This window comes from Eretmochelys imbricata, chromosome 5 (assembly GCF_965152235.1).
Source record: "Eretmochelys imbricata isolate rEreImb1 chromosome 5, rEreImb1.hap1, whole genome shotgun sequence".
NCBI lineage: Eukaryota > Metazoa > Chordata > Testudines > Cheloniidae > Eretmochelys > Eretmochelys imbricata.
In genome coordinates, this window is record NC_135576.1 from 45,081,744 (window position 1) to 45,108,463 (window position 26,720).

Sequence of the window (26,720 nt, forward strand, 5' to 3'; positions counted from 1 at the left end):
GGGATTTCATAACTTTATATGTAATGCTGCTACGTACATATCACCATGGTATTATTGACCAGCACATTATTAGTTTTTAAATGATACATCATAAGGCATATTTTGTACAAAGATTATCACAGTAGTGTAGGGTGACCAGACAGCAAGTGTGAAAAATCAGGACAGTTATATCTCATATAACTGTGTATGTTTTCATTACCCATATAAATGTCTAACCCTCTTTTGGTTCCTATTAAGGTCGGGGCTCAATTATATCTTGTGGCAATGAATTGCAGAGGTCTATTATGTATTCTGTAAAGAAAATATTTCCATTCATGAATTTTAAATTTGTTGCCTTGTTCTTGTATTATAAAGAGGATATAAGTAGGCACAACTGATTTATCTCTTGTACCATTCCTTATTCTGAATATCTTTTTTGTTTCCTCTCTTATTTATGACTTCTCTAAACAGTGGTAGTCTTTTCGAGCTTTTCTCCACAAAAGTATTCTATGCCTCTAACCACTTTTGCTACTTGTCTTTGGATGCCTTTTCTTCCCCCTTTACATTTTTAAAAAAGAGAAGGTGAGTGGAATTGAACAAATTATTCCAAGTGAGGATGTACCGCTGGTCTATATAAAGGCAGTATAATATCCTCTTTATTAATTTCTATCACATCCTTGTGCATACTAACATTACTTTCTCTTTTGACTTTCTGTGTGCACTGTTCAAAGATTTTCATTCCGCTGTCCTCACAAGTGCCCAGGCCTTTTTCTGAAGTGGTTACAGTTAATTTAGAACACTGTATGAATAGTACAGATTATTCTTTCCAATGTGCATTATCTTGCATTTGTCAGCAATGAATTACATCTGTCAATCTGCTGCTCATCCACATACCATGTAGCTTCTCCAGCCCACTGGGAAGATCTGCATGGTCTTCTGTATTAACAAACATAAAAAATGTTGAACTCCAATGATCCCTAACCATCAGAAGGGAAAGGAGTCTTGTGGCTGCTTTAAGTTGTACCAAGGGCCCTAGAAACCCTAAGAATCAAGGGAGTATAAAGATGGCATAGCCACCTTTGATGAATCCCTTGGGTTGTAGGCATATTTGCAGTATTTTGGGGTGCACATTGTTGGGATTCCCTCCAAGACCTTTTCCACTAGGCTTATCCAGAACATCTTGTCCGGTTCTGGGAGAACACTTCATCCAGCCCTCTAGGATCCAAAGCACTCAGTTCGACTCCCCATTTTGTCACTCAGGTTCCTTTATTTGGCATACAGCAATGTAATGCTGAGTTGATCAGACTCAAATGCAGGGGATGGATGAAGGGTACATCACAGCTCCAAAGTTACACAGAAACCCTCTCTCTTTACATACATTTACACATCTCATTGAATTTACTGTACATTACATCACACATTTTTGGATTGCAGGAACCAAATCCCAGCACAGCATGGTTCCTTTGCAGGAACCAATCCCAGCACAGCATGCTCTGTCCGTGCATTGTCCATGTTCGACCTATTCTTTATCTCATGTCTACTGTCATGCTGCCCGGAGTGGCTCATGACTGTGAGGGCCCATCTCAGGGTGGACTGTCAAAAACAGGGCAGACACCCCAAACTAGTGGTATGTTCTATAATTAGATTTCACCAAGCCAGTAACAAATGTGAACTGGATCCCTAATATCAGCCTTACCATGGAGTCACAGACCGTCCCCTTAGACTCTTCAGTCTATCTTGCCACCCAGGCAAGCTGGATTTAGTGATAAATGGTCACCTACACCAAAAACCACAAAATATTCAGGTTGCTTCCAATCCCAAGAGACCAGTCACTTACTCCACATCGGTACCCTAGATCTTACACCATAGACAATGCCTGTAGCCAATCCCTGTAATAAAATATCTAAAGGTTTATTAACAAGGAAAAAGAAATGAGAGTTATTTATAGATTAAAGTAAGCAAACACATCCACATAGATCTAAATCCCAAGAGTGACAGAGTTGTAGTAATCTGTCAATTCAAAATGGCTTTCAGGGCATATGCAGGATTAACCTTTATTTTGAGTCTGATCAGCTCAGCATAGCATTGCTATATGGCAAATAAAGGTTACCCGAGTGACAAAATCCATTCACTGAAATTGTTTGCATATTAGCATAGTTGTTTATTGTGTTTCTTAGGCTTCTGGGCTCGTGAAATAGGCAGAATGATTGGACTGCACCATCCCCTCATACCTGTTCACCATCAGTATGTTGTCACATCAACTATTCCTGAAGTGAAAGTCCTGAAAACGGAATTGCCTGTGCTCCGTGACTTAGAAGGATCATATTATCTAAGACAGGAAAGGGACGGGCTTTTATTTGGTCCATATGAAAGTCAGGAGAAAATGAAACTACAGGAGTCTTGGGTAACAAATGGAGTTCCACCAGGTAATTTAAAAAAATTACATATATCTTCAAAGCTTGATAAACTATAGAAAATAGTTTAATAATATAAAGCACAGCAGCATATTTCCCTTTATAACACTTCCTTGTATGATGAGAAGTGGAAGCTATTGAAAATTTAGTTGCAACATATACTTTTTTTGCGTATCTTTCAAAATATGACTACAGCCTCTGTGAGAGACTGAACAGAAATAACACTCTGAACACGAAGGCAGACTATTGTATATATGAATGAAATAGATCCATAAAAACAAAGGGCTTTGACCAGCATTAGAGAAGTCTCCTGTGCCTGTCCATCTCTTTCCTGCTTCAGTGTTGAGACTTTGTGTCGTTAATGATAATAATCATACCTAGCTCTTACATAGTGCTTCTCATCAGTAGATCTCAAAATGCTTTACCACTGCAGGTAATATCATTATCCCCATTTCACAGATGGGGAAACTGAAACTCAGATAAGTAAATGACTTGCCCAAGGTCATCCAAAAGGTCAGTGACAGAGCCAAGAATAGAGTCCAAGGCCAAGTCTACACTACAGACCTATATTGGTATGTCTGCATCGCTCAGGGGTATGAAAAATCCACACCCTTGAGAGACATACTTATACCGACCTAACCCCTGGGGCGGACAGAGCTATGTCAACAGGAGAAGCTCTGACAGAGGTAGATTAACTACGCCAACAGGAGAAGCTCTCCTGTCAGCATAGTAGTGTCTTTGCTACAGCAGCGCAGCTGCAAGCTGCCCTGTTATAGCGCTGTACTTGAAGACAAGCCCCAAGTCTCCTGAGTCCTAGTGCAGTGCCTGAGCTGCTAGGCCGCACTGCTTCCGCTTAGATTAAGAGAAATAAAATGAAAGCTGACTCAAATCCAGTTGCCTCAGTTTGTGCTCTTCTTATAGGGAAATGGGGTTTTGTGAGGTAAAGATAGAAAAGGTGTGGATATACAGACTGATGAATTACATACTGCTATTGCTTATATATATATATAGTATGCATATATTTAAAACAAATATTTACAGTTTATTACAAATATATAATATGTATCAAATATTTGTGCAGGTTTTGGAAAGGAACTTTTTGAGTCTGATTTAGACAGAATAATGGATCATATTGAGGCTGCAATGACAATGGTCCCAGTCCTGAAACAAGCAGACATCATTAACACAGTTGCTGGTCCAATCACATATTCTCCAGACATTCTTCCTATGGTGGGACCGCATCAAGGTGTCAGGAATTACTGGGTAGCAATTGGCTTTGGGTGAGTAAATTCATCACACCATTAACTTTTGTCCGTCATGTATTAAAGTAAAGCTAATTACAATTGCATTCAATTTCAGCATCACTGACCTTGTTTTTTTAAAGTATACTGCACACTACCCTGTGCCTGCAAGTGGCCTCAACCATCTGATCATATGCATCTCCTTATATTCAGCCATATATTTGTCACTACTCCCACCCATCCTGTGGCTCTTTCTCACCAGCTCTTTTTCTGTTCTTGCTCCTCTTCTTCAGCAGCATGGAACAGTTAACCTCAAGGCCACTATCATGAAATCAGTAGTATTTAAAATTTTGTGTGTACCAAGATAGAATCTTGTCAGCACTGTTTCTTAGAGTACATCTTTCAGTTTATTTGTGCAAATAACTTTGGAACATATTGGGCCACACAGTTAAACACCCACAGCTGACTCGGGTCAACTGATTCGGCCTCCTGGTGCTTGTGCTGTGGGGCTGTAAAATTGTCATGTAGACATTCAGGCTTGGGCTGGAGCCTGAGCTCTGGGACCCCATGAGGGGGGAGTGTCCCAGAGCCAGCTCTAGCCTGATCCCAAACATCTACACAGCAATTTTTAGCCCTGCAGCCCAAGCCCCATAAGCCCAAATCAGCTGACCCAAGCCAGCTGCAGCCATGCCACAGCTCTTTTATTCCAGTGTAGATGTATCCATTGTCTTCTCCATGGGCTATTTTGCAGCTGCAAAGGATTGTGCAATTCCAGTTGTGGCAAGGATGAGTAGAACAAAGGAAGCTTAACATTTGAGGTGCTAAATGGAATGTTGTATGTTTTGTGGAGGGGGGTGAAGAAGTACGAAGCAGAGGGTACTAAAAGGGTATTGAGAGTATTGGCTGTTGTGGAAGGGGTGTGCCAGATGAGAGTACTGGGGGTGCCAGAGGTTGAGAAGATGGATACTGTAGGTGAGTGTTGTTGGATGTTAGAGGTAGGTGGTAAATACTGGGGAAGGTACTGTTTGAGGAGATCAAGTGCTGCTCATTCTGTCTCATTGTGATATTCTTATATTACCATTTTCGTTAATCATGGTCTACAACGTATTCACCCTAAATTCCTTGCCACATTCCGTTACCTCAGCTGATCATTGCTCCAAGATGAATGGATAATTGCCTAATCATCAGATCAGAATCCAGTAAGGCCTTATCCACTTTTTCTTCACTTTACAAACCCTCATATATAAAAGATTAAGATGCTTTCCCAGGCTCCCAAAATAAAATAGTTTGATCATTTTGAATTGAATGATTAAGTACACTTGCTATTTGAATTCAAGAGGTTTTAAAAATTTCACCTTTTAACTACACACTTAATATTCTTATCTAAAGCACTGGGTTCCAGAAAAGACTGCTTTATTACATTAATTGCACTGCCTGTGGGCCCTTTTCTCCTCCCACTGAAGTGACTTCAGTGGGAATAGGATTAAGGTCCATATCGAACTGACTGAAGACAGCAGAGAGGGTTTTATTCCTATTATAAACTTAATTTTTTTAAACAAGTATACATTTGTTTAGCTTCTGAATGTTGGGACCCAAGGTTTAATGGGGATATTGGAGAGACGGGGTATCTGTATTTCAGGGGTCATTTACACTCAGAACTCTATAAAAGCAGATGTTTCCATGTATGTTGTAATTTTGTGTGTACACTGGTAGTCTTTATCTTAGAGTTCCCAGTCAGAACGTTGTGTTTGAAGTCTAAGTGAGAGTGTGTGGTTTTTTTGTAATAATTTATTATTTGTGTGACGCCAACAGCTTGCTGCGCACTTTAGTGTGTAGACAGGTTAATAATTATTATGGGTGGGACTGGTATTGCTACATATTATTAAGGTTGCCAGACACTTCCCATTATAAGACCTAGTTTTCAGTTGTTTATAATTTTGCCAAACTTTAACCAGATAGCCTTGAAATTTTCTGTGATGGGTGTCTGCCTTAGGCCGAATAAGTTTCAGCTAAAACATTTCATCTGTTTCTGAGAATAAGGCTCAGGAAAAATATATTGTTTGGCCCATGTTAAAAAACTTCTGGTGCTCTTTTGTTTGAAAAGATCTAGAGTCTCCATGCTTTGGAATAGGGACTTGAAATATGGTAGAGGGGTGGCCTTTGTGTCAGGGATGGGCCTTTTGTCATCTCTGTGAAAATCCATCTAAACTTGTCCAAGTTATTAGCCTGAGAAAAATCACTGATCGCATATGCTTAGTAGAGAATTGTCGGACCTTCATTACAGAAATCTCTGAAGACTCCATCCATATAGGCATGCTCCTGCCTTAGGCTGAGGTGGACTCTCTCTGCAATTGCAGTTTTGGGAGGCTGCGGGCAGGGTTGAGTCCAGGCGCTGGAAGTGAGAGCAGGGAGCTTGTCTCTCCTGTGTTTTCAACTGTTATCCAGGCAGTGTGATGAGGAAGCTGCCTGATTCAAGTTCAAAGGTGACAAGAGCTGGATGGGGGAGTGGGTTGGGACAAGAGTCTGTGGAAGAGAGGTTAGGGGTATGTGGACTGAGACTGGAGGCTGGGAGGGAAGAGGGAAATTAGAACTGGGAGTTGAGGGAAGAAATGGGACAAGCTGGGCAAGGAAACTGAGACTGGGAACCACCAGACAGAGGAGACTGGAGCTGGTTGGGGAAGCAGACTAAGACTGGAAACCAGTGGGGTGGGAGAAGGGGAACGGAGAGGAGACACCTCTGATAAGGAGCAGAGATTTCAGGGGAGAACTGACACTGGCCGTGCAAAAACACTGGGATAAGGGGACAGGGTGATGGTTTTTCTCTGTCTCTGGGGAGGGCAATAAAACTATCAGAATAGAACTGCTGCCTGTAACCTCAGAGTGCCATCTATTAGAGGCAGCTAACTTGGTTGCTGAAAATGGAAATAACAGTGGCTTTGAGTAATTCCTAGACAAAACATTATCAAACAGTGCAAAGAGAATTTGTAATAATTGATGCCTTGTTGAAAAATTATTTCAAATGACTCAATATTGGAGGATTTGTTTCTGTTTTAAAGATATGGCATTATCCATGCTGGAGGTGTAGGAAAGTATCTCAGTGATTGGATCCTAGGTGGGGAGCCTCCTTTTGACCTAATAGAATTAGATCCCAATCGCTATGGAAAATGGATCACCACCCAATATACAGCAACAAAAGCAAGAGAGTCTTATGGATTTAACAACATTGGTAAGAAGATAATTTATAAAGCATTTTTCATATCCTAAAATATAGGACTTTGCACTTGTGTAAAACATCTCCTTTCTTTTGTTGTGGATTAACAGAAAGATGAAGCCTGATGCCTCACTGCCTTGCAACTAGTGTAGTCACTTAGGCCTAGATGCGCAAAAGGAATTAAGTGCCTAAGTCCTATGGGAACCACTCCAATGCACAAAACTGCAGCCAAACCTGGTAGGCGCCTAAATTTTCCAGGTAAAAGTTTCCTGGGTGCCTAAGTGTCTACCTCTGGGCATGCTCACTGCTGCCTCACTCCAGGCATCTCTCCTGCCTGGGCCTCAGAATGCATCACAAAACAGGGGAAGATAGGCATTTGGCTGGCTAAGTCATATCTGGGGCCCAATCCAGTAGGAGCCTTGTGAGCACATCTACCAAACCCTCCCATCTTACAGGTCATATAGCCTAGGCTCCAGCCCAAGCCAGAACGTTTACATCACAATGAAACAGCCCCTTAGCTCATGTCCTGTGAGCCTGAGTCAGCTGGCATAGGACAGCTGTGGGTTTTTAATTGCAGTGTAGACATACCCTAAGCTGTCTCTCTGTCCCCATTCATTATACAGGGAGGCTAGGCACCTAACTCAGGTGCCTAAAAGTTAGGCACTGTAACATTCAGCATCGCAACGCCTGACTCCCTTTGTTCATGCAGACTTTGCAGTTGTGCAAAGTGAATGGAAAATGAATAGAAAACATTACCCTTCTGATTTGGTAGCATGATACCAAATACCTCTACAGAGGTTCTCAAACTGTGGTCCAGGGACCACCAGCAGTCCACGAGCTCCATTCAGGTGGTCCACAGATAGTTCTCTCTAAGTTGCACACCTGGACAGCCACACACAAGAGAATGAAGGGCCACCCACCTAATTACTGGAGCTGCGCAGGCATGGCTCCACTAATTAGGTGCCTGGACCCTGGAGAAGACGCACATGTAAGGTGAGGTGGTGACCTTGGGGGGAATATAGGGTAGGTGCGAGGGGGCAGTGGGGTGAGAAGAGGGGGTGGGGGGAATTTGGGATGTGCAGGGCTGTGGCAGCCAGAGAAAGAGGTGACTTTCCCCAGCTCCAGGGCTGCGGCTGCCAGGGAGAGATGGCCCTCCTTCCCAGCTCCAGCTTGGGGGCTGCTGCGGCAGGGGAGAGAGGGCATATCCATCACATTAGAAAGGTAAGACTACTGATATTAAAATATGAGTTGTGTGCTTTTATTTGTAGAACAAAAAATGTTAACTATTATTAAGATTTTTTGTATATAGTGGTTTTATCCAAAGCGCTTTACAGTAGTTAGCTAATGGTACACACAACATTTGGAAAGGTCATTAAGTGGTCTGCCGAGACCTTCAGCAATTTTCAAGTGGTCCGCGAAAAAAAAGTTTGAGAACCACTGCTCTAGAAATTTGCTTTGTAGCTATATTAGAAATATTTATTTTAGATATGCAGTTGCTGACTTTTTTTTACCATGTTTTGCTTTCTTGGTGTACGATATCTAGTGTCCCTCTTTTCTTTTTTCCGTTCTAGTTGGTTATCCTAAAGAAGAAAGGTTTGCTGGGAGACCTACAGAGAGAGTCAGTGGACTTTATGAAGTGCTTAAATCTAAATGCTCAATGGGTTTCCATGCAGGATGGGAGCAACCTCATTGGTTCTACAAGCCTGGAGATGAGATTGGATACAAGTAAATGAACGATTACCAATTTTGTATTGGTCTATTGTCCTGAAGGCAAGAGTTGATTGAATTAGGATTGAATTAGGATTTTCAGTCAGTTTAGCCAAAGAAGGTCTCAGAAGCAACTCTTCTGTTATTTTTTTGGTTGGTCTGATTTTGTTATCTATATTTTAAAATCTATTTAATTCTCAAGATACATAAATTCTAAAGCACAGATATAGAATTACACTGTAACCTTACTAACCGCAGCATGCAGCTGCACTGGCCGGGAGCAGACTAGAGAGCAAACTGTAACTATAAAGTCACATTTCCTCCCTTACTCCCCACTTGTTCTGCAGGGAGTAAATTATTTCACCTCTTTTCATGGAACTAACTTACTCCCTCTGTGCAACCGGTGAGTAAAGGTGGCGGGGCCCAGGATCCTCCCCACCTTTTTCTGCTTTCCGCTCCCTGCCTGTTTGCTTCCAGTGGGAGGTATCAGGCAAGAAGCTCTGTTTTCCCATCCTCAGCTGTAGTCACAATTTGTGCAAGGCTCAGCAGGGGAGTAAGGGGAGCCCTACTCTTCCCTGTGCAGCTAGGTGGGTGAAGCCTTCAACAATCTAACCCATAATAAAGGACTCAGCAAATTCAGCAGTAAATTTACCCAGGGTTAATTAATGAAGAAGTAGAAATTTTTTCTTACACTTTAACAATTCAAACTGTTACATAGTTTATTGTTGCCAATTTTGTTTTTGACTCTCATGTTAAATGAATTAATATTTAACCCATTGTTACACTGAGAAAAATAATGGATAAACTACCTAAAATAAGAGAGACTAGGTTCTAATGCTTTTGAATGACTTGCAAAACAAAGAATTTTGGGAATATATTTTGCTGAATAGATCACAAAATGGCTAGACTGTAATAACCAGATGTGTATTCTGTTTTTTATGTGCGTAAATACTCTGTTTCAGACCCAGTTTTTGGCGCACGAACTGGTTTGAACCTGTGGGTCGTGAATATAAGCAGGTTATGGAAAAAGTTGGTGTGATTGACCTGACACCATTTGGCAAGTTTATTGTCAAAGGGAATGATTCGGTTAAACTGTTGGATCACCTGTTTGCAAATGTCATTCCAAAGGTAAACAGAACTATGATAATGTTACTAATTTAGGTCACGCTGGAAGAGTTTCAGAAATGGGAGACAGGGAAGCAGAGGCATAATAATGTGATCATCTCTATATTTCATCTCACAGAAAAAACACTAAAGAGGAATCCTCTGGAAATCCTTTTGTGTCAAATGAGACTTTTTGCTAGATCAAGACTATACACAGCAGAGATTGTATTGGATTAACTCAGAGTTGTAAACACCTCTTAGACACCTTTGGCAGGCTTGTGGAATGCTCATCCTTTTGGTACCAATTCCTGCATGCCTTATTCACATGACTCAAGGGGAACAATTGTGTGAATAAGGCAAGCACAATTTTTGGCTTTGATGAACAGCAAACTTAAGAAAAAAAATTGGGATGTTAGATGGAGTGGGATCTGACTTACTACAGAGAATTCTTTCCTGGGTATCTGGCTGGTGAATCTTGCCCATATGCTCAGGGTTCAGCTGATCGCCATATTTGGCGTCGGGAAGGAATTTTCCTCCAGGGCACATTGGAAGAGGCCCTGGAGGTTTTTCGCCTTCCTCTGTAGCTTGGGTCACTTGCTGGAGGATTCTCTGCACCTTGAAGTCTCTAAACCATGATCTGAGGACTTCAATAGCTCAGACATAGGTGAGAGGTTTATCTCAGGAGTGGGTGGGTGAGATTCTGTGACCTGCGTTGTGCAGGAGGTCAGACTAGATGATCATAATGGTCCCTTCTGACCTTAATATCTATGAATCTATGACTGAATTTGCATTGGAAATCTATTCTTCAATCAGTTTTGGCTTGAGAAATTCTTCTGTAACATACACATAACAAATATTTATAAAGACCTTGACCAAACCTTTATTTCAAGCAATGGATGTTTAATTTCTTTCATATGAAAAATGTGAAATTTCCATTATAAATCATAATCCTGAGCAATAGGACATTAATCTTCTACTAACGAGGTTAAAAACAGAAGAAAGAGAGAGAGAGTCATACTTTCTAATATAAGTGATATGGTTAAAGATTTTTGTATAACTAATGTACACAAGCATTTTGTTTTCACATTTTGCACCAAGGACCTGCAAGAGCTCAAAGGATTTATTTTGCAAATGAAATTATTATATGTTCTACTATGTAGATGGGTGCTACAAATATAAGTCACATGTTAACACCGAGAGGCCAAGTCTATGCTGAGCTAACCGTGTCTCACCTGTCTCCAGGGGAGTTTTTGCTGGTGACTGGTTCTGGGTCAGAGCTCCATGATCTGAGGTAAGCGTGTATATAGGTAAATACAGTACACAGATAGATACATCTGTGAGTGATGCCTTATTCTGTGATTTGTTCCATTGGAATCAATGGGAATACTTGCATATTTAAGTACTAAACTTGAATAAGAGTGGCAGAACTGGCTCAATGTATTTATTTGTAAAGAACTTCAACAGTTTTGTTTGGTCCCCCAAATATGCCTTGGGATTTCTTAAGAAAACTTATCAGACTATATACTATAAGATTTTGAATACTACCTTCTTTATTTATTTTGTGAACTTTATGAGAGACTTGGTTGTTAAGAGTTAAAGCTGAACTTTTCACTAACAATTTAAATAGTCTGAGGAATCTACAGTGTATGATTATGTCAGGAATGTGTATCTGTTTTAAGAGATTTCTTATGCTCACTGTGTTTACTGCTTGCTCTTCTTTGTTGCCTTTGTGGTTATACATATTTTGGATCTAAAGGCATATCCATTTTAAGTCCTATGATCCTTTCGACCCTCTACTCTAGGACTGCTGTTTCCCCTTTTAAAACCTCTCCTCTAACTCTGTACTAAACTGCCTCAATTATTGCACTTATCTATTGCACTTATCCTACATCTAAAAAAACTTATTTTACACCAGTTATTAACCTGCCTTTGTGATGAAGTATACACTGCAGTTGGGTCTCAAGAGGGTTCAGAGGTCCTGGAAAGAAACATACTCATAAATCCCTCCCTTTCCCATGCTCTTCTGCAGACTCAGGGATCAGGGAGGAAAGGGTAGAGGGCCTGCCAGGTCCAGCTGCTTCATATACCAAGGAAGGAAGGGAAGAAGGGGGAAGTACACTGGGGAAGAGACTGCCCTGAAAACAGTAGAATGTGGGTTGTGCTGTTCAAAGCAAATAGGCTTTCTGATTATTTTGGGACTGTTTGTGCCCCAGAAGTGAAGAACTGGGTCTGGAAGAGAGAATCTGGTGAAATGTGGTTCAAGAAGTAGGATCCAGAATCCCCTTTTAGTTGTTGAAGCTGGGGAGTAATAGCAGCACTTGCAAGCCTTACTGCTCCAGCTATTATCATAGCAGTGGAAGCAACAGGAGCAAGAGCAGAAGGCTCTTGTCTGCAAATCAACAGCAGCGGCAGTAGCAGTTTCAGAAGCTCCGCATTTGCATGAACACTTTATTCTTTTTCGGGCCTCCACAGGTCATGATGGTGGTGTGGCTTATCACTATGCCCTCTTTCACACTGCCCTGACTATCCTCAGGCTCAGTCAGGTTGGTGTGGAGCTCCCCTCCCTTGGAATAGGCCTTAGGATTTGGCCCATCATGATTAATAATAAATAAATATTAGTAATTGCCAGATTAATGGGTTAAAGCAGGTAGTTTGGTCAATATGTCTGGCGGCTGCCTCATACCCATGATTTCCATATTGTTTTGTCTTTTCAAGCACTGCTGAATACTTATATGGCAATCTGTTTGAACTCTTCATTATTTGTGTGTGTGTACATCGCCTAGCACAGTAGAGCTCTGATCTTTGGTTGGGGCCTCTAGGCTCTACCACAAATGCACAAGTTTTAATTATCATCATCATACAGAACACTTACTTTGAATGTTACAATAAATCTATGGACTATGGCCCCAGGAACAAATGCTAAAATTGTTACCTTGACTGAGAATGTTAATAAAACTCTTGTCTTTCACATGCAGATGGATAGAAGAGGAGGCACTGAAGGGTGGATACAATGTTGAGATTAAAAATGTTACAGATGAGATGGGAGTACTTGGCATAGCAGGTCCATTTGCCCGAAAGGTTCTCCAGAAACTGACCACTGAGGAGCTTAGTGATTCTGCATTTAAATTTCTTCAGTCCAGACATATTAAACTTTCTGATATTGCTGCTACTGCTATTAGGATATCCTATACAGGTAAGAGGTAGGGAAAACAGACTATCAAAATAATTGGGCAGCCAGGAAAATAACTGGTATGACTAAAATTATGTTGAGAAATGAAACTGATGATGTGTTCGAAAGCATTAGATTAATCAAATTATAAATAGACATAAATGAGAGAGAAACGGTACGTTGGTTGTCAAACATTTTCTGGTTAGGAACTAAGAAGGATTTCCAAGATCTTTCAAACAAAAAAATACACCAAAGTGTATATATATATAATTTTTTTTTTACAGAACTAAAGGTCAGTTTTGAAAACTGTAATCTTTGGTGGGAAATCAGTGTTAAGGAATGATTTTGGATTACTACTAAATTAGTATCTGTAAAGTGTCTTGAAAACAGAAAGCATAAGTGCTAAATTTTTATTATTTCCCCTTTTTTCTGTGCCAGTCACTTTTTATTTTCATTTGTCTCTATGTCCATCTCTACCATACTGAGCCAAATTCAGAGCTCAGTCTGAGGCAGTCCATGTTGGTGTAACTGGCATCTTCCAGTATATATATTATACCAGTGTAGACTTAGACTTGAGTAATTTACCAATTGATAATTTATATGTCCCTTAAACATCATCTCTGACTTTGGCCTTCTTTCCTGTCCTCTTCTTACTGAATTGTTTATTTCCCAGGTTTGGGTCATCAGTTTAAATTATAGGTTTCAGAGTAACAGCCATGTTAGTGTGTATTCGCAAAAAGAAAAGGAGTACTTGTGGCAATTAGAGACTAACCAATTTATTTGAGCATGAGCTTTCGTGAGCTACAGCTCACCTATAGTGCCATTATTTATGTACTGAGGCACAATTCTTTCAGGAGCTCCTGTGGGGAAGGGAAATTTCTGCACTCCCTTACTAATGAGTTCTGTGTAATAGGGAAATTTGGCCCTAATTTTCATAACATTTATCTCTGCAGTAATAATGCTAGCACTAAATATATTGGGATTATTTAATTCTAGATTTGATTAGTCTGTTAACTTTTGTTTTAACAGGTGAACTGGGTTGGGAACTCTACCATAGAAAAGAAGATTCTGCAGCTCTATACAGTGCCATCATGGAAGCAGGTCAGGAAGAAGGAATCGATGACTTTGGAACTTATGCTCTGAATGCCTTAAGGCTGGAAAAAGCTTTCCGGGCCTGGGGGGCAGAGGTTTGAAAACACAGTTATTTTTACAATTCAATTTTTTTTAAATATGGGTTTTAGTCACAACTAGATAGAAAGAGCTACATATTTTTCTGGGTTTCTCAATCTGCAATGGAGAGAAATCAGACGGATTTTATTTTAGTCAGGGGAAACTACTATTATGATGAACTGTGCCTTTCCCACGTAAAAATAACTACTATACTCATTAAATTTCTGGCAGAGAAATATCTATTTTGGATGCACCTCAGTTGTTCATGGTTGTGTTGATTTCATTTTATTTTGACAAGATGTCTCATTTCTTATTGAGTTATAGTTTTATTGTGTATGTTAAAACATGCTTCATTTTGTATTATGGATAGCATTAGGTACTCTGCTTAAAATTACACACGTGCAGCTCTCGGTGAATTGCACCTGGCTAACAGAAGAATTTAACCCACTATACATAAAAAATAAAAAGGATTAAATGGAAAACTAGAAACAAAAGAAGTGAAAACAATGGGGGAACCTGCGGGGCAATCACTTATGGATTAAATATTTATTTTTCTAACAGATGAACTGTGACACTAATCCTCTGGAAGCTGGACTGGACTATTTTATCAAGTTAAACAAGGTATGTCTGTATTATTTTAAAAGTTATGTTATCTGGAAGGTTCTTTCCATAAGTGTTTTAAAAGAAAAAGCAATTTTCTATGCATTGCAAATACAGATATTTGTAAATGGGTGAAGCAAAGTCTTAGTGTTACACTAAAGTAATGCCTTTATTATAAGTAGCTTTTTTGCAAAAAAGGTTTAACATTTTTCTCCACGTTTGTTTTTGCCAAAATTATATATTAGATCAGACAGTTTTAAATGTACCATCAATGTACATATGTACAAATACGAGTATGTACATCTTTTTAACATATTAAAATAATAGCATTTTCAGTAGATTGGATATTTAAAGACCCTCAAGGCAAGTATCATTTTTAAAGCAGACTAATGTACTAATGTACTAATTGCACTGCTACATTTGTTCTATAGCGAACCGGAAATGTTTCAATCTGCCTTCTATTATTTTATGAGTTATTCAATGCAGCAGTATTTTCTCTGATCTCATGTGATATTTATTCTGGTATAGTAAATATTGGCCTGAGCAATAAATATTTCAAAAGAATTGCTCAATGCGAATTTGATGAATTAGACACAATAAGCTAAATCAGTGTTAGCGTAAAACTTAGTTATAAAGCCACTGAAGAGATGGCATCAGCAAAATGGATTGCTGCATAATTCGAAACGTAGGGAGTGGGACTGGGCTCAGGGCATAATATTGGTTGTATTTAAATATAAACTACAGGAATTAACACAAGTTATACTTCTCTTTACTGACATAATTGTTTGGGGATAATTCAGTGGCAAATTTTATACTGCATCAAACTTTATGTTCAAAATAATAGACGTAGTTATTGCTTTTAATGGGCCTTTCAAACTATCTAACAATTAAAATAGTATAGGTTAGACTCTGCTTTGAATTATATCATGTGAGTCACTCCAGCTTTAAATTGGTGCAAATGAAATCAGAATTTGGCACAACTTGCCCATTGTATCTACCCTAGTTATATAGATAATAGATCAATTTTTTTCTTGGGGTTACCCTTTGCAATCTGATTGAAGTCTACAGAATTTCTCCAGATGTACACTGATCCAAATGATCATCCAAGAGCCTGAAATATATATGCAAAGATGTTTAATAATTATTAGAGTCTATTTCTGAAGTAATAGTTAATTTTCTTTTAAGCAGTAACACAGAATTGGCAGTGCATTAAAAGAGCACCACGGTCAAATGTTGCTATCCAAAGGAAAGGTTCAGTGATAGCCATAAAATTATAAAGTCCAGTTTGTACAGAAAAATAAATGTGACAGAACATTGTCTTTATTTAGCAGTGCATATAATGGGCATGACAGTGACATCTGAAGGTTCCAGTTGTATCCAGAGTTTTAAAGCCATTTTATGACAAAGTATATCTCAAGTTTCACAGGGTGTAATATTCAAGTTCACAGATGGTATCAAGAATAACCTAATACTCAGCACCAGGGTTAAAGCCCCTGCCTTACTTTCAGCTGTAAATGTCTTGTCGGTGCTGTCTCCCCTCGGTGCAAACATGATGGGTTCGTGTCAAAGCCCCCCTGGGGACGCGCGTCCTCTGATGTCGGCAGGCATGTCTGCTGTACTTTGTGACAATGCATCCAATTGTATCTGTGATCTCTGACAGTCCACCAAAATTAGGTTGGATATTAGGAAAAACCTTTTCACTAGGAGGGTGGTGAAACACTGGAATGCGTTGCCTAGGGAAGTGGTGGAATCTACTTCCTTAGAAGTTTTTAAGGTCAGGCTTGACAAAGCCCTGGCTGGGATGATTTAATTGGGGATTGGTCCTGCTTTTGAGCAGGGGGTTGGACTAGATGACCTCCTGAGGTCCCTTCCAACCCTGATATTCTATGATTCTATGAATTGCAACTTGGATTGTTGCAACTCTTCACAGGCGTGGTCATCATGTTGCTATCTCACGCGACTGTCTTGGTACATCAATCGCAGGACTAACAGAAGCAAGGCCGATAGATCATGGACATCATGAGGTGGAAGATTCTTTACTTCTGTATTCTGGTGGCCCCAACATTTATATGGGGTAGCACTTCTACTGCAAAGTGAGGCCAAATCCTCCCTGACAACCTGGATACCCATGTCTCCTCGTTTACTTACTGCATGTCTTAAACATTGGCACGGTTACCTCACTGTCATAGCAGTCTACACGCTGACAGAGGAATCTGTTGACTCAGTTAAAGATCATTTCTATGATCAATTGGAACAGCTAGTATGCACAGTCGCTCCACATGATAATCTCATGATCCTGGGTGACATAAATGTAGTTACAGGCTCCCTGCGAACTGGGTTTGAACAGGTCATTATGGTTCAGGCACACTCAGTGATAACTCTCGTCACTTGCTTACATTCTGTGCCTCCCAGAATTTTTCCATTCTTGGGTCATAGTTCAAGCAGTGACACATACACCAGATGTCATGGATCTCTCATGATGGCGTCACTCAGAAGGAATTGGACCACATCATTACATGCGATAGGCGTCTCTTCACCTCCTGTAGAGTATATCGTGGTGCAGAATTCGCGGCGAACGCAGATCACCATCTAGTGGTCACCCGTATGGTGTTGATGCTCCAACGAGCAGGTAAGCCCTCTGCGATGATGAAGAAGTTTGACATCGACACACTGTGTGTGCCAGGTTTAGCCAACAGGTTTTGTATTGATGTCAGCAACAGATTCTCAGGTCTAGCTAATCTGCCAGATGATGTGGAGGTTGCCTGGTCCCTGTTCACTTCTACCCTCAACCAATCTGCTGAGCAGATGATTGGCTACAGGCATTCAGCATGCCAACCATGGCTATCGGAGGAGGCCTTCCAGATCATTAAATTGAAAGCCGCATGGTGATAAGCGCACTCGTAATCCGCTGAAGCAAAAATTTAACACCCTGACACTCCGATATCACAAGGCATATTATAACAAAGTTGCGGATGATGTCAAATTTGGCTTAGCCAGGCCCAACTTGAAGCCAGCATTCCACACCATTCGCAACCTCAGCGGTCAAGAGGTAGTTACTACAAACGGCATCCTGAACGACAGCCAAGGCCATCCATATAAATCGGATAATGATATTCTCTCACGCTGGGTGGAATATTATCAGTGTCCTGAACCATCCTCCAGCTGCTGCTTGTTCAGAGCTGGATGATGTGGCAGTCACTGCAGTTCCGGATCCAGACATTTGTACTAATGAACCAACGTTGAACTGTGCCATCTCTAAACTGAAAAACGTACATGCAGCCGGTGCTGATGGCACCCTCTCAGTGCTGCTAAAATGTGCTGTTGATCTTGTAGCAGAATCACTTCTGGCCATCTTTCGTCTGGTGTGGAACTCTGCCAACCTCCTAGAAAGACGATATTGTGATCTTACTCTATAGGGCAAAGGGACCGTGCAGCAAATGTAAGAGCTACAGGCCCATCACCTTGCTCTCCATTCCACGGAAGGTGTTTGTGCATGTTTTGCTGGCACGCCTGGAGCCTTTGCTACACTGGAAGCACTGTCCCCAACAGTCAGGCTTTACGAGGAACATGTCTACAATAGATGCAATTTTGGCCCTTCGCTTGTTGTCGGAGATACAGCGCGAGTTCAGGAAGCCCCTGCATGTAGCGTAGGTTAATCTTAAGGCTGCATTTGATTCAGTAGACCATGTTGTGTTATGGAAGGCCTTAAAGGGTGTAGGTGTCCCTACCACTCTGCTGAACTTGATTAGAGAGCTGCATAATGGAACCACTGCCCGTGTTCATCAGGGGAGCTGGATGTCAGTGCCTTTTAAATCAATATCTGGTGTTAGGCAGGGTTGCGTTCTGGCCCCTGCACACTTTTGTCAGGCAATGGATTTAATAATGCAGCATTCCGTCAGGTCCATAGGCTTTGAGATTGACCTCTCTCACTCACAGACCTTGACTACGCTGGTGACATTGTTCTTTTAGTACAGAGCCCTGACAAGTTTCATGAGGCACTCCAGCATATGGAAGAGGAGTCAGCTAAGATTGGTCTCCACATTTCATGGTCAAAGATGAAACTGCAAAATCTAGGACCAAGTCCACCTGCGACTCCAATCTCTTTGAACAGCGAAACTGTTGAATCAGTTTCCAGCTTTTGCTGTCTGGGTTCTATACTTACCAGCTCCTCCAATTCTCACACGGAGGTTCTCCATCGGATTGGCACTGCAGCATCTGCCATGGGCCGTTTACAAGGGATATGGAATCAACATCATCTTAGTATGACAACCAAGTTCAGGATTTATTCAAGCTGTATCCTTCCCATACTGTTGTACGGCTGCAAAACATGGACACTATACTGCGAGACTGGACAAAGCTGGAGGCTTTCCGCACAAAAGGTCAACGTCGTATACTGGGCATAAAGTGGAATGACTTCATCTGTAATGCAGATGTTTATGGTCGCTCGGGTCTACAGGCTACTGGATCTATTGTCCACAGGCAGCGCCTTACGCTTTTCAGACATGTCACAAGGATGCCTCAAGACGTTCCACCGAGCGTCGTTCTCCAGGTGGCTTGTAACATCCAGGATAAAATTCCACCAACCGAAGGATGGAGGCCGTCCAGAGGCAGACTCCCTATTATGTGGGTTCATCAAGTCTGTTCCGATGTTGGACTCTCAGGCCATCAAACCTTTGTGGTTGTGCAGGAACAAACCAAATGGCGAATGATCACTACGGCCAACTGTCTGGCTAAGCGTTGAAGAAGAAGAGAAGGAAGCTGGAGGTTTTGGCAGCTGGGTGAGGACCATTGGATTTTTTGAGATTTTACAGTAAGCACATTAGCTGGGTGTTTCTCCTAAACTGATCTGTTGTGAAATAGTTAACAATGTTGTTATTTGTATTGTCATCTTTAGATTTTAGAATTAACACCCCATTCCCATGAATTGGGCAACTACCATCTCTCAAAGGTATTGTTTAAGGCAGTCTGTAGGCCCAGGAAGACACCACTACTTCAGTTTATACTTGGTTCACATTTTCATGGTTATCTTTGGAACATTAAGGGCTAGAAACATTTTTTTTAAACAAAAGCTAAGATTGTGAAGCATAATTCTTTGGCAAGGGGGGGAATTCTAAGGCAAATTTCAGGACTTAGAATTACAGAATACATTGGGCCTTATATATGCAGAGGCATAAAATTTCTATATTCCTGTTGAATATTGTACTTGTATATTATAAATGTGAAGGCATTATACAGGACTGTAAAGCATTCATTCATATGAAATGGTTGATTACGACAAAATAATACAACATTCTCAACGATAATTTATGGTTGTAATGAGCCGATATTCAGTAACCATTTTTGAGCATTTATGGACATTACATTTGCCATGATTAAGAGAAGATACGTTGGGAGGAGGTGGCAGGAGGACCAGTGCTTATTGGTAAAATTTCTAAAAGGGATGAGGCCCCACAAAAGGTCTCAAGGGCAAAGAGCAAAGTACATAGTGTGTTGTAATTAGCAAAAATGCGGTGTACAAAAAAAATAGAAGAATGAAAAATTCATTCCCTGGCTGGGAAGTTATTGGACTTTTAGAATCGGGGGAAAGATCATTTTGAAAGGGAAACTTTCTCTGGCTGCTGCTTCTTCCCCTTTATATAAATCACAGAGACGTCTTCCTAATGGGATAATTATTGAGAAGCTTTGCAAAGTGTTTTCAGTTAAACACTCAAAGATTAAAATGATACTATATCTGTGAAACACTAAGCAAAATCACAGGTCATTTTTACCATTAGGAACACTCAACCAGCCTCACATTATAGTGAAAAACTTCCACATTACTTCAAATAGCTTTCAGAAATGAACTTTCTTCAGAAAGATTTTCCATGTTTCCCAATGGCAAGATGAATGCAATATTGCCACTAGTCAAAAGAATACAACGATACAAAATTACTTACAGAACTGAATTTTCAGTTTTTCTTTTAAGCTACACACAACAGTGCCATCATCTGGACACGAGTTGCAATAACTGGGTAAAAAGAAAAGGAGTACTTGTGGCACCTTAGAGACTAACCAATTTATTTGAGCATAAGCTTTCGTGAGCTACAGCTCACTTCATCAGATAACTGGGTAGTTTAGTTTGTGGGAAGATAATTCTAGATAATGAGACACTTTGTGCTTCTACTGTCAACCTTTTTGACCCGTGTTGTTAGCCAATATTTGAAGTGTTGCAGGTTATTTCTGTTAGTAGGAGAAATTGATGAAGGTGTTAGGTATTTCTTTGATGCAATCCTGTTTATTTACAAAGAATGTATATGTTCCCTGAACATAAACACAGACATAGTATTATTTATGAATAAATATTATTGTTTATTAATATAGCATCTTAGCCTTAGGCCATAGTGTACAAAAATAAATACATATTTAAAAATTAACACATTACAGTAAAACACGCATGTTTAAAATACAAAAACTAAAACCACAAAATCAACCCTTCTCCTAAGTTCAAGTAAACTTTTAAAATCACTCCCCATAAAAACAATATGCAAAAATAAAATAATAAAGGTTAGAAATACATTATTTCATGTACGTCACAAAGAGCCTTTCTTTCACATACTTTTTTCTTGGTTTTGCAGCTGACCAGGCAACTAGGGCAACCACCGTATTAATTGAACTTTTTCATTACATAGCAAGTATTCTAGTTGTCGATCCCATGCAATAACAGGCATTTGAGCCAAGAATGGGGTTAACCATTTGTTTCTCAGGTAACAATTTAAGCTGCAAGAAAGTAAATAATTCAACCTGGCCAGACCAGTATGGACAAAAACAATTTGCTGTCTGTGCCAGCATAACTCCCATCCAGATAGGCTGACAGTGTGGCTTGAAAGCAGAGAGCCATGAAGGCCCTCCCTAACACACTATTGTTAAAAATATTGTATTTCTTGTAACCCTGGATACTCTTTAGATGAGAAAGTCAAGGATATGTATTTATTGCATAGACAACTGCTATATCCAATTGGTTGCGAATATTTTCCAATCTAAACATAAGGATTTCACATTCTTGACTCTAGTTCTAGCCCGAGCCCATGCCCCCAGCCGGAGCCCCCTCCTGCACCCAAATTCCTTCCTGGAGCCCACACCCTGAACCCCCTCCCGCATCCCAAACCCCTGCCCCATTCCTGAGCCCCCTTCTGCACCTAAACTCCCTCTCAGAGCCTGCACCCCCTCCTGCACTCTGAATCCCTTGGCCCCAGCCCAGTGAAAAGGAGCAACTGAGCAAGGGTGTGGGAGAGCAAGCAATGGAGGGAGTCCTACTGCACCATCTGCTGCGAAGGCAAGGAGCTGCTGATGTGTAGCAATGCATTACCACGTCTGCCAGCAGCATCCAGGAGACGTACAGTGATGGTGAGCTGAGCGGCCTCCATGCTTGCCGTGGTATGGCGTTTGCATGGGTAACCCAGGAAAAAAGGCACAAAACGATTGTCTGCCGTTGCCTGATGACATGTACCCAAAACCACCCGCGACAATGTTTTTGCCCCATCAGGCATTGGGAGCTTAACCCAGAATTCCAGTGGGCAGTGGAGACTGCGGGAACTGTGGGATAGCTACCCACAGTGCACCACTTTGTAAGTCGATGCTAGCCACGGTGGTGAGGATGCACTCTGCCGACTTAATGCGCTTAGTGTGGACATACAGAATCGACTGTATAAAATCAGTTTCTAAAAATCGACTTCTATAAAATCAACCTAATTTCGTAGCATAGAAGGCTACACACACTACTCATTGCAAGGTGCCGAAGGTAATGAAATGTGGCAGGAAAGAAAACAAACATAGGATCTGATTCTCTAGTGCCTTACATCATATGTAGTCATTTACAGCTGTGCAAAGTGGGTGTAAAATTCTACTGTTCTGATGTGGTATATTTTACACTCACTCTGCATTTACTTTTGACAGGTATAAGTGGCTACACAAGCGCTACAGCAGTGAAGAGTCAAGCCCATAGAGTGGTTGAGCAGCAATGTTCCCTTTAATTTTTAACAGACCGTGTGCGCAAAAAAAGTCTTCTGTGCCGCTGCTGAAGCAAAAAAAGAAAGAAAGCTGCTGCCGAAGTCGGAGTGCGCGCGGTGTTTCGCCGTGTGTGCGGGGTTTAAGATCTGTGTGCGCGTGCACACACGCACAGCTTAGAGGGAACAGGGTTGAGCAGTAGCTTCACAGCATGCTGCTCCTTGAACCAAAGACACATTGAGAGAGCCTTTTTTACTGGGAAAGGCTCAATAGTTTCACAGACATGGGGTCAGGGTGGGGTGAGAAGAAGCTGCAGAACAACCTGTCTGCAAAAGTAGCTGTGGCCCTTTGTTTACATTTTTCAGTACTTAGATGACTTAGTTTAGTGAGACGAAACATGACCTCATAGTAGAGGAGGTGTTTGCCTAACAATAGCAAATGATTAATGTCCACCTTCCTACCACCAATGTCAACACAGGGGGCAGACCTAAAGGGTGGCATCGTTGGCATTTGCTAATCAGGTCCCCAGGCCCCCTGAGCAGTTCCAGCAGCTCCTTTTCCCCATCTTAGACCCCCTTCTTCACCTTGCTGGCCCCTTCAGAAGGAAGATGGCAGTGCTCACCCTACCTGCCCCCGACCTAGAGTAGGGTGGACAGATTCCTTGTGACACCTCCTTCCTAGCAAGAGCGATAGAATGAAAATCTGGAGGGAGGGCATGAGGCAGCACTAGAGAAGAGCTGATGTAGTTGTGTGGTGTGCAGGTGAGTGAGATAGGGCGAGGAAGAAAGCCGAGGGTCTTGGGTCAGAGGACTGTGAGAGTGATTCTGAATTGGTGGGGGTGTAGCTTTTTGTTTTGTTGGTATTCAAATTAACCTCTGGGTCTTACACCCCTTCGCACCCTGCTCCCAAAGTTGGCACTACCATTGGCACCCCTACCATTTATTTGCCCACTGGGTCTTTTCCCATAATTCACCCATGCTTCAGGCCAGCTTAAAATCTAGGGGCCAAATTCTCCATTGATGTAACTATTAAAGGCAATTGAGTTGTGCTGGCAGAAAATTTGTCTCTAGATACAGACTGCTTGCAAATCACCTGAGAAAACCCAGGATGACTCCAAAACGCTATTGTCTGCCTAGAATTTATGCATGAGTCACATTGACGTTAGGCTGAACTAAAACTACCCATTTGGCTGGGCATTCTGAGCTTCAGTGGGGTAACTGGTCACGACAGTTTTTATCATATGCATATCGTTAGTCTGACTGCTTGTTCCTAGGAGTGGAGTTGGCAGGCAGAACAAAGGAACAGGGCAGTCTGTCCAAATCACAGCTAAGTAGGTCTTGTTTTACACTGACTGGCCTTGACTGTGTCCTCTTTAGATAACTGTCTTATCCAGTGTAACTATAACTTCAGTTTGGTGCAGGAAAGGAAATCTGTCAAATATTCTGCCTAGAGGGAGATATGATCTTCAGTCATCCTGTTGGCAAGAGGGGTATAATTTGGAGGGTAGCCCTGAAATTATTCAAGAGTATCCAACTAAGAATAATTAATGTCAAAATATTGCATGGACTCTGTCTCCAGTGTGCTGTAATGCAATGGTTATAGCAGATTGCAGCAGATGTTGGTGCTGCCTTGCTCAGTTGGGCAGCTATGTATACAAAATTTGGCCTTGTGCCAAATTCCTAAGTAGTCTACCAAATCAATTACAGCATTTCATTATTAAAAGGTATTTGCATATTTCTGCTACCAACTATTTATCTTTGCTGAATGAGGTATACCATTTTTGGTTTTTAGAAGTCCAAACTTTCTCATTAGACTAAGTTACTGATTCTTCTTCTTACTACAGAACTGTAAGAAGACATACGAACTTTGAAAAGTTCAGTTTATGATTTGTTCCCTTTTTCCTTCCTTTAAAGAAGAAAGCATACTTAGAAAAGGTTGGGATTAGGAACTGCCCAAAGAAAGTGTAAGAAACAAATGGCACTGTCCACAAAAACCAAATGTATTCTTGGCAGATACACTGTGAATTAGACTCTGCAAGGCACCCATCCATGCTATACCATGACAATGGTCCATGAATATTCATAGTAATTACATAGAAGAATGATTAAAAAAAAAGTTTGTGCATCTTTCAGTTACTAAAAAATTCAGCCCATTATAAACTCTCTTAGAATCTTAAGCTCATTGAATAGTAAGTAGCTCAGTTGGCAGAACATTTGGACACATTACTTAGAATGGTGATGTCTCATGCAAATCCTTTGGTTTCTTCAAATTGCTCACCCAAGTATTCTAAAACCTGAAAAAACAGCAGCAGAAGTTTGTATTAATAGATAATGATGATAATAAAAATTAATAATAATAATAATAAACTTTGTGCTTACACTATATGTACTGCTTTCCATCCCTAAAGGTTCGTAAAGACCTTGTCTATACTAGAAAAAAGCACCATATTGAAAAACCTGTTAAGACGTTTTAACTAGTATGGTGTTAATCATGATTTTGCCCTTATTGTTAATAAGGACAGTCATGTTTAACAAGATAGCTATTATGTTTAACCCTGGGGTTTTTCTATTTGTCAAAATCACAACTTGGTTATTTTAAGTTAAATTTACCCCTAGTGTGATAAGGACAGTTGTACTGAACAATGTGTTAGCTGGTTGTGGTTAACCCTCAGGGGTAATCTAGGGTTAATTACAACCTGCTAACACATAATTAAGTATGACTCTTTGTGTACATGTGTTTAATACTGTCTTATTTAAAACTTGCTATTTAACAAGCTTTCTGACATGATGCTTTGCCCAGTGCAGACATGGCCAATATGCTTTACAAACTTAAGTTAATTTAGCCACATTTCTCCTCAGAAGCTTTATGTTCCTATTTTACAGTTTAGGAAACTGAGGCAAAGAGCAGGTAAGTGGCTTGCCTTTGCAGAGGAGGCTCCTAGAGCTGGCTCTGAGCCTATTAGAGAAGCCTATGCTACTAAGGATTTTAGATTGGTCGTTACCTTAAAGTCAGGATGTTTGGTTAGCATTATGCCTACCTCACATGCAATGCCTATGGAAGCTCCTGCTGGGGCAGCATATCTTCTACTTTAGATCTAACCAAACTACAATACTCCTGTGATTATAGGTACAGACTGTCATTATCCCATCTTACTAATGGAGACATTGAGAAAGAGAGGTTACGTATGTTGCTCAAGGTCACAGAGGGAATAAGCATCAGAGCTAAACAGCTCCTGTGTCCTCAGCTAAGCTTACCAGGTCACACTTTACTCTGCACAGCTAAAACCTTCATGCTGGCTAAATAGTTAAGCTCCCTAGAAAATAATCTTTTCCAATTCCAACGCCAATTACCTGAAAAGCTTAGAGTGAATATTCTTTTAAAACTGAGAAAAGATAGAACCAGGTTTAAATTTACCATGACCTTAGAATTGTTTATCACCATTCCCCCACATATAATTCAACTTTATTCCATTTTTCCTGTTTTTGTTCTTATTCACTTATATTGAGTTATAATGTACCTTTTAAGTGGAATTTTATGTTACATTATACATTTAGAGTGACAAACTAAATGGAATAGTTGCAATATACTGACTAATTTTCCTAATAAGAATAGGAAGCAGTTACCAAGTATAGCCAGACATGGTTAGACTGAATCAGTTTCCTAAATCTTAATTTTATTTCAGTGGACAATCTAAAACCAAACCAAAGGTTCATAAATGCTGGAAGTTTTTTACCATACAAATCAGGGGCCATTTTAATCCAGCCCTGCAGTTCCCATTGGCCAATGGGAGCTGCAGGGTCGGCGCAGCAGAGCCGCCTAGCTGAACCTCCGGGTAGGAGCTGGAGCGGGGGAACATGCTGCTGCTTCCAGGAGCCACTTAAGGTAAGCGCCGCGCAGAGCCTGCACCCCTGAGCCAGTCCCCCATGCCCCAACCCCCTGCCCCAGCCCTGATCCCCCTCCCACCCTCTGAACCCCTTGGTCCCAGCCCAGAGCCCCCTCCTACACCCCAAACCCCTCATCCCCAGCCCCACCCCGGAGCCTTCACCCCACCCCGCACCCTGCCCCAGCCTGGAACACCCACATCCTGAACTCCTCATTTCTGGCCCCATCCCCGAGCCCACACCCCCTGCTGGTGTTCATAC

At 41.0% G+C, this 26,720-nt stretch overlaps 1 protein-coding gene across 1 annotated transcript in view; it reads left to right on the forward strand.

The window, feature by feature from the left end:
- Positions 1-26,720, forward strand: part of DMGDH (dimethylglycine dehydrogenase) — a 78,011-nt gene that overhangs the window by 41,532 nt on the left and 9,759 nt on the right. Inside the window, exons 6-14 of the mRNA XM_077816990.1 lie at positions 2,157-2,405; positions 3,475-3,673; positions 6,691-6,860; positions 8,417-8,570; positions 9,515-9,680; positions 10,817-10,947; positions 12,632-12,849; positions 13,855-14,012; positions 14,557-14,616. Coding sequence (XP_077673116.1) covers positions 2,157-2,405; positions 3,475-3,673; positions 6,691-6,860; positions 8,417-8,570; positions 9,515-9,680; positions 10,817-10,947; positions 12,632-12,849; positions 13,855-14,012; positions 14,557-14,616 — 1,505 coding nt within the window. The remainder of the gene's footprint in view (positions 1-2,156; positions 2,406-3,474; positions 3,674-6,690; positions 6,861-8,416; positions 8,571-9,514; positions 9,681-10,816; positions 10,948-12,631; positions 12,850-13,854; positions 14,013-14,556; positions 14,617-26,720) is intronic.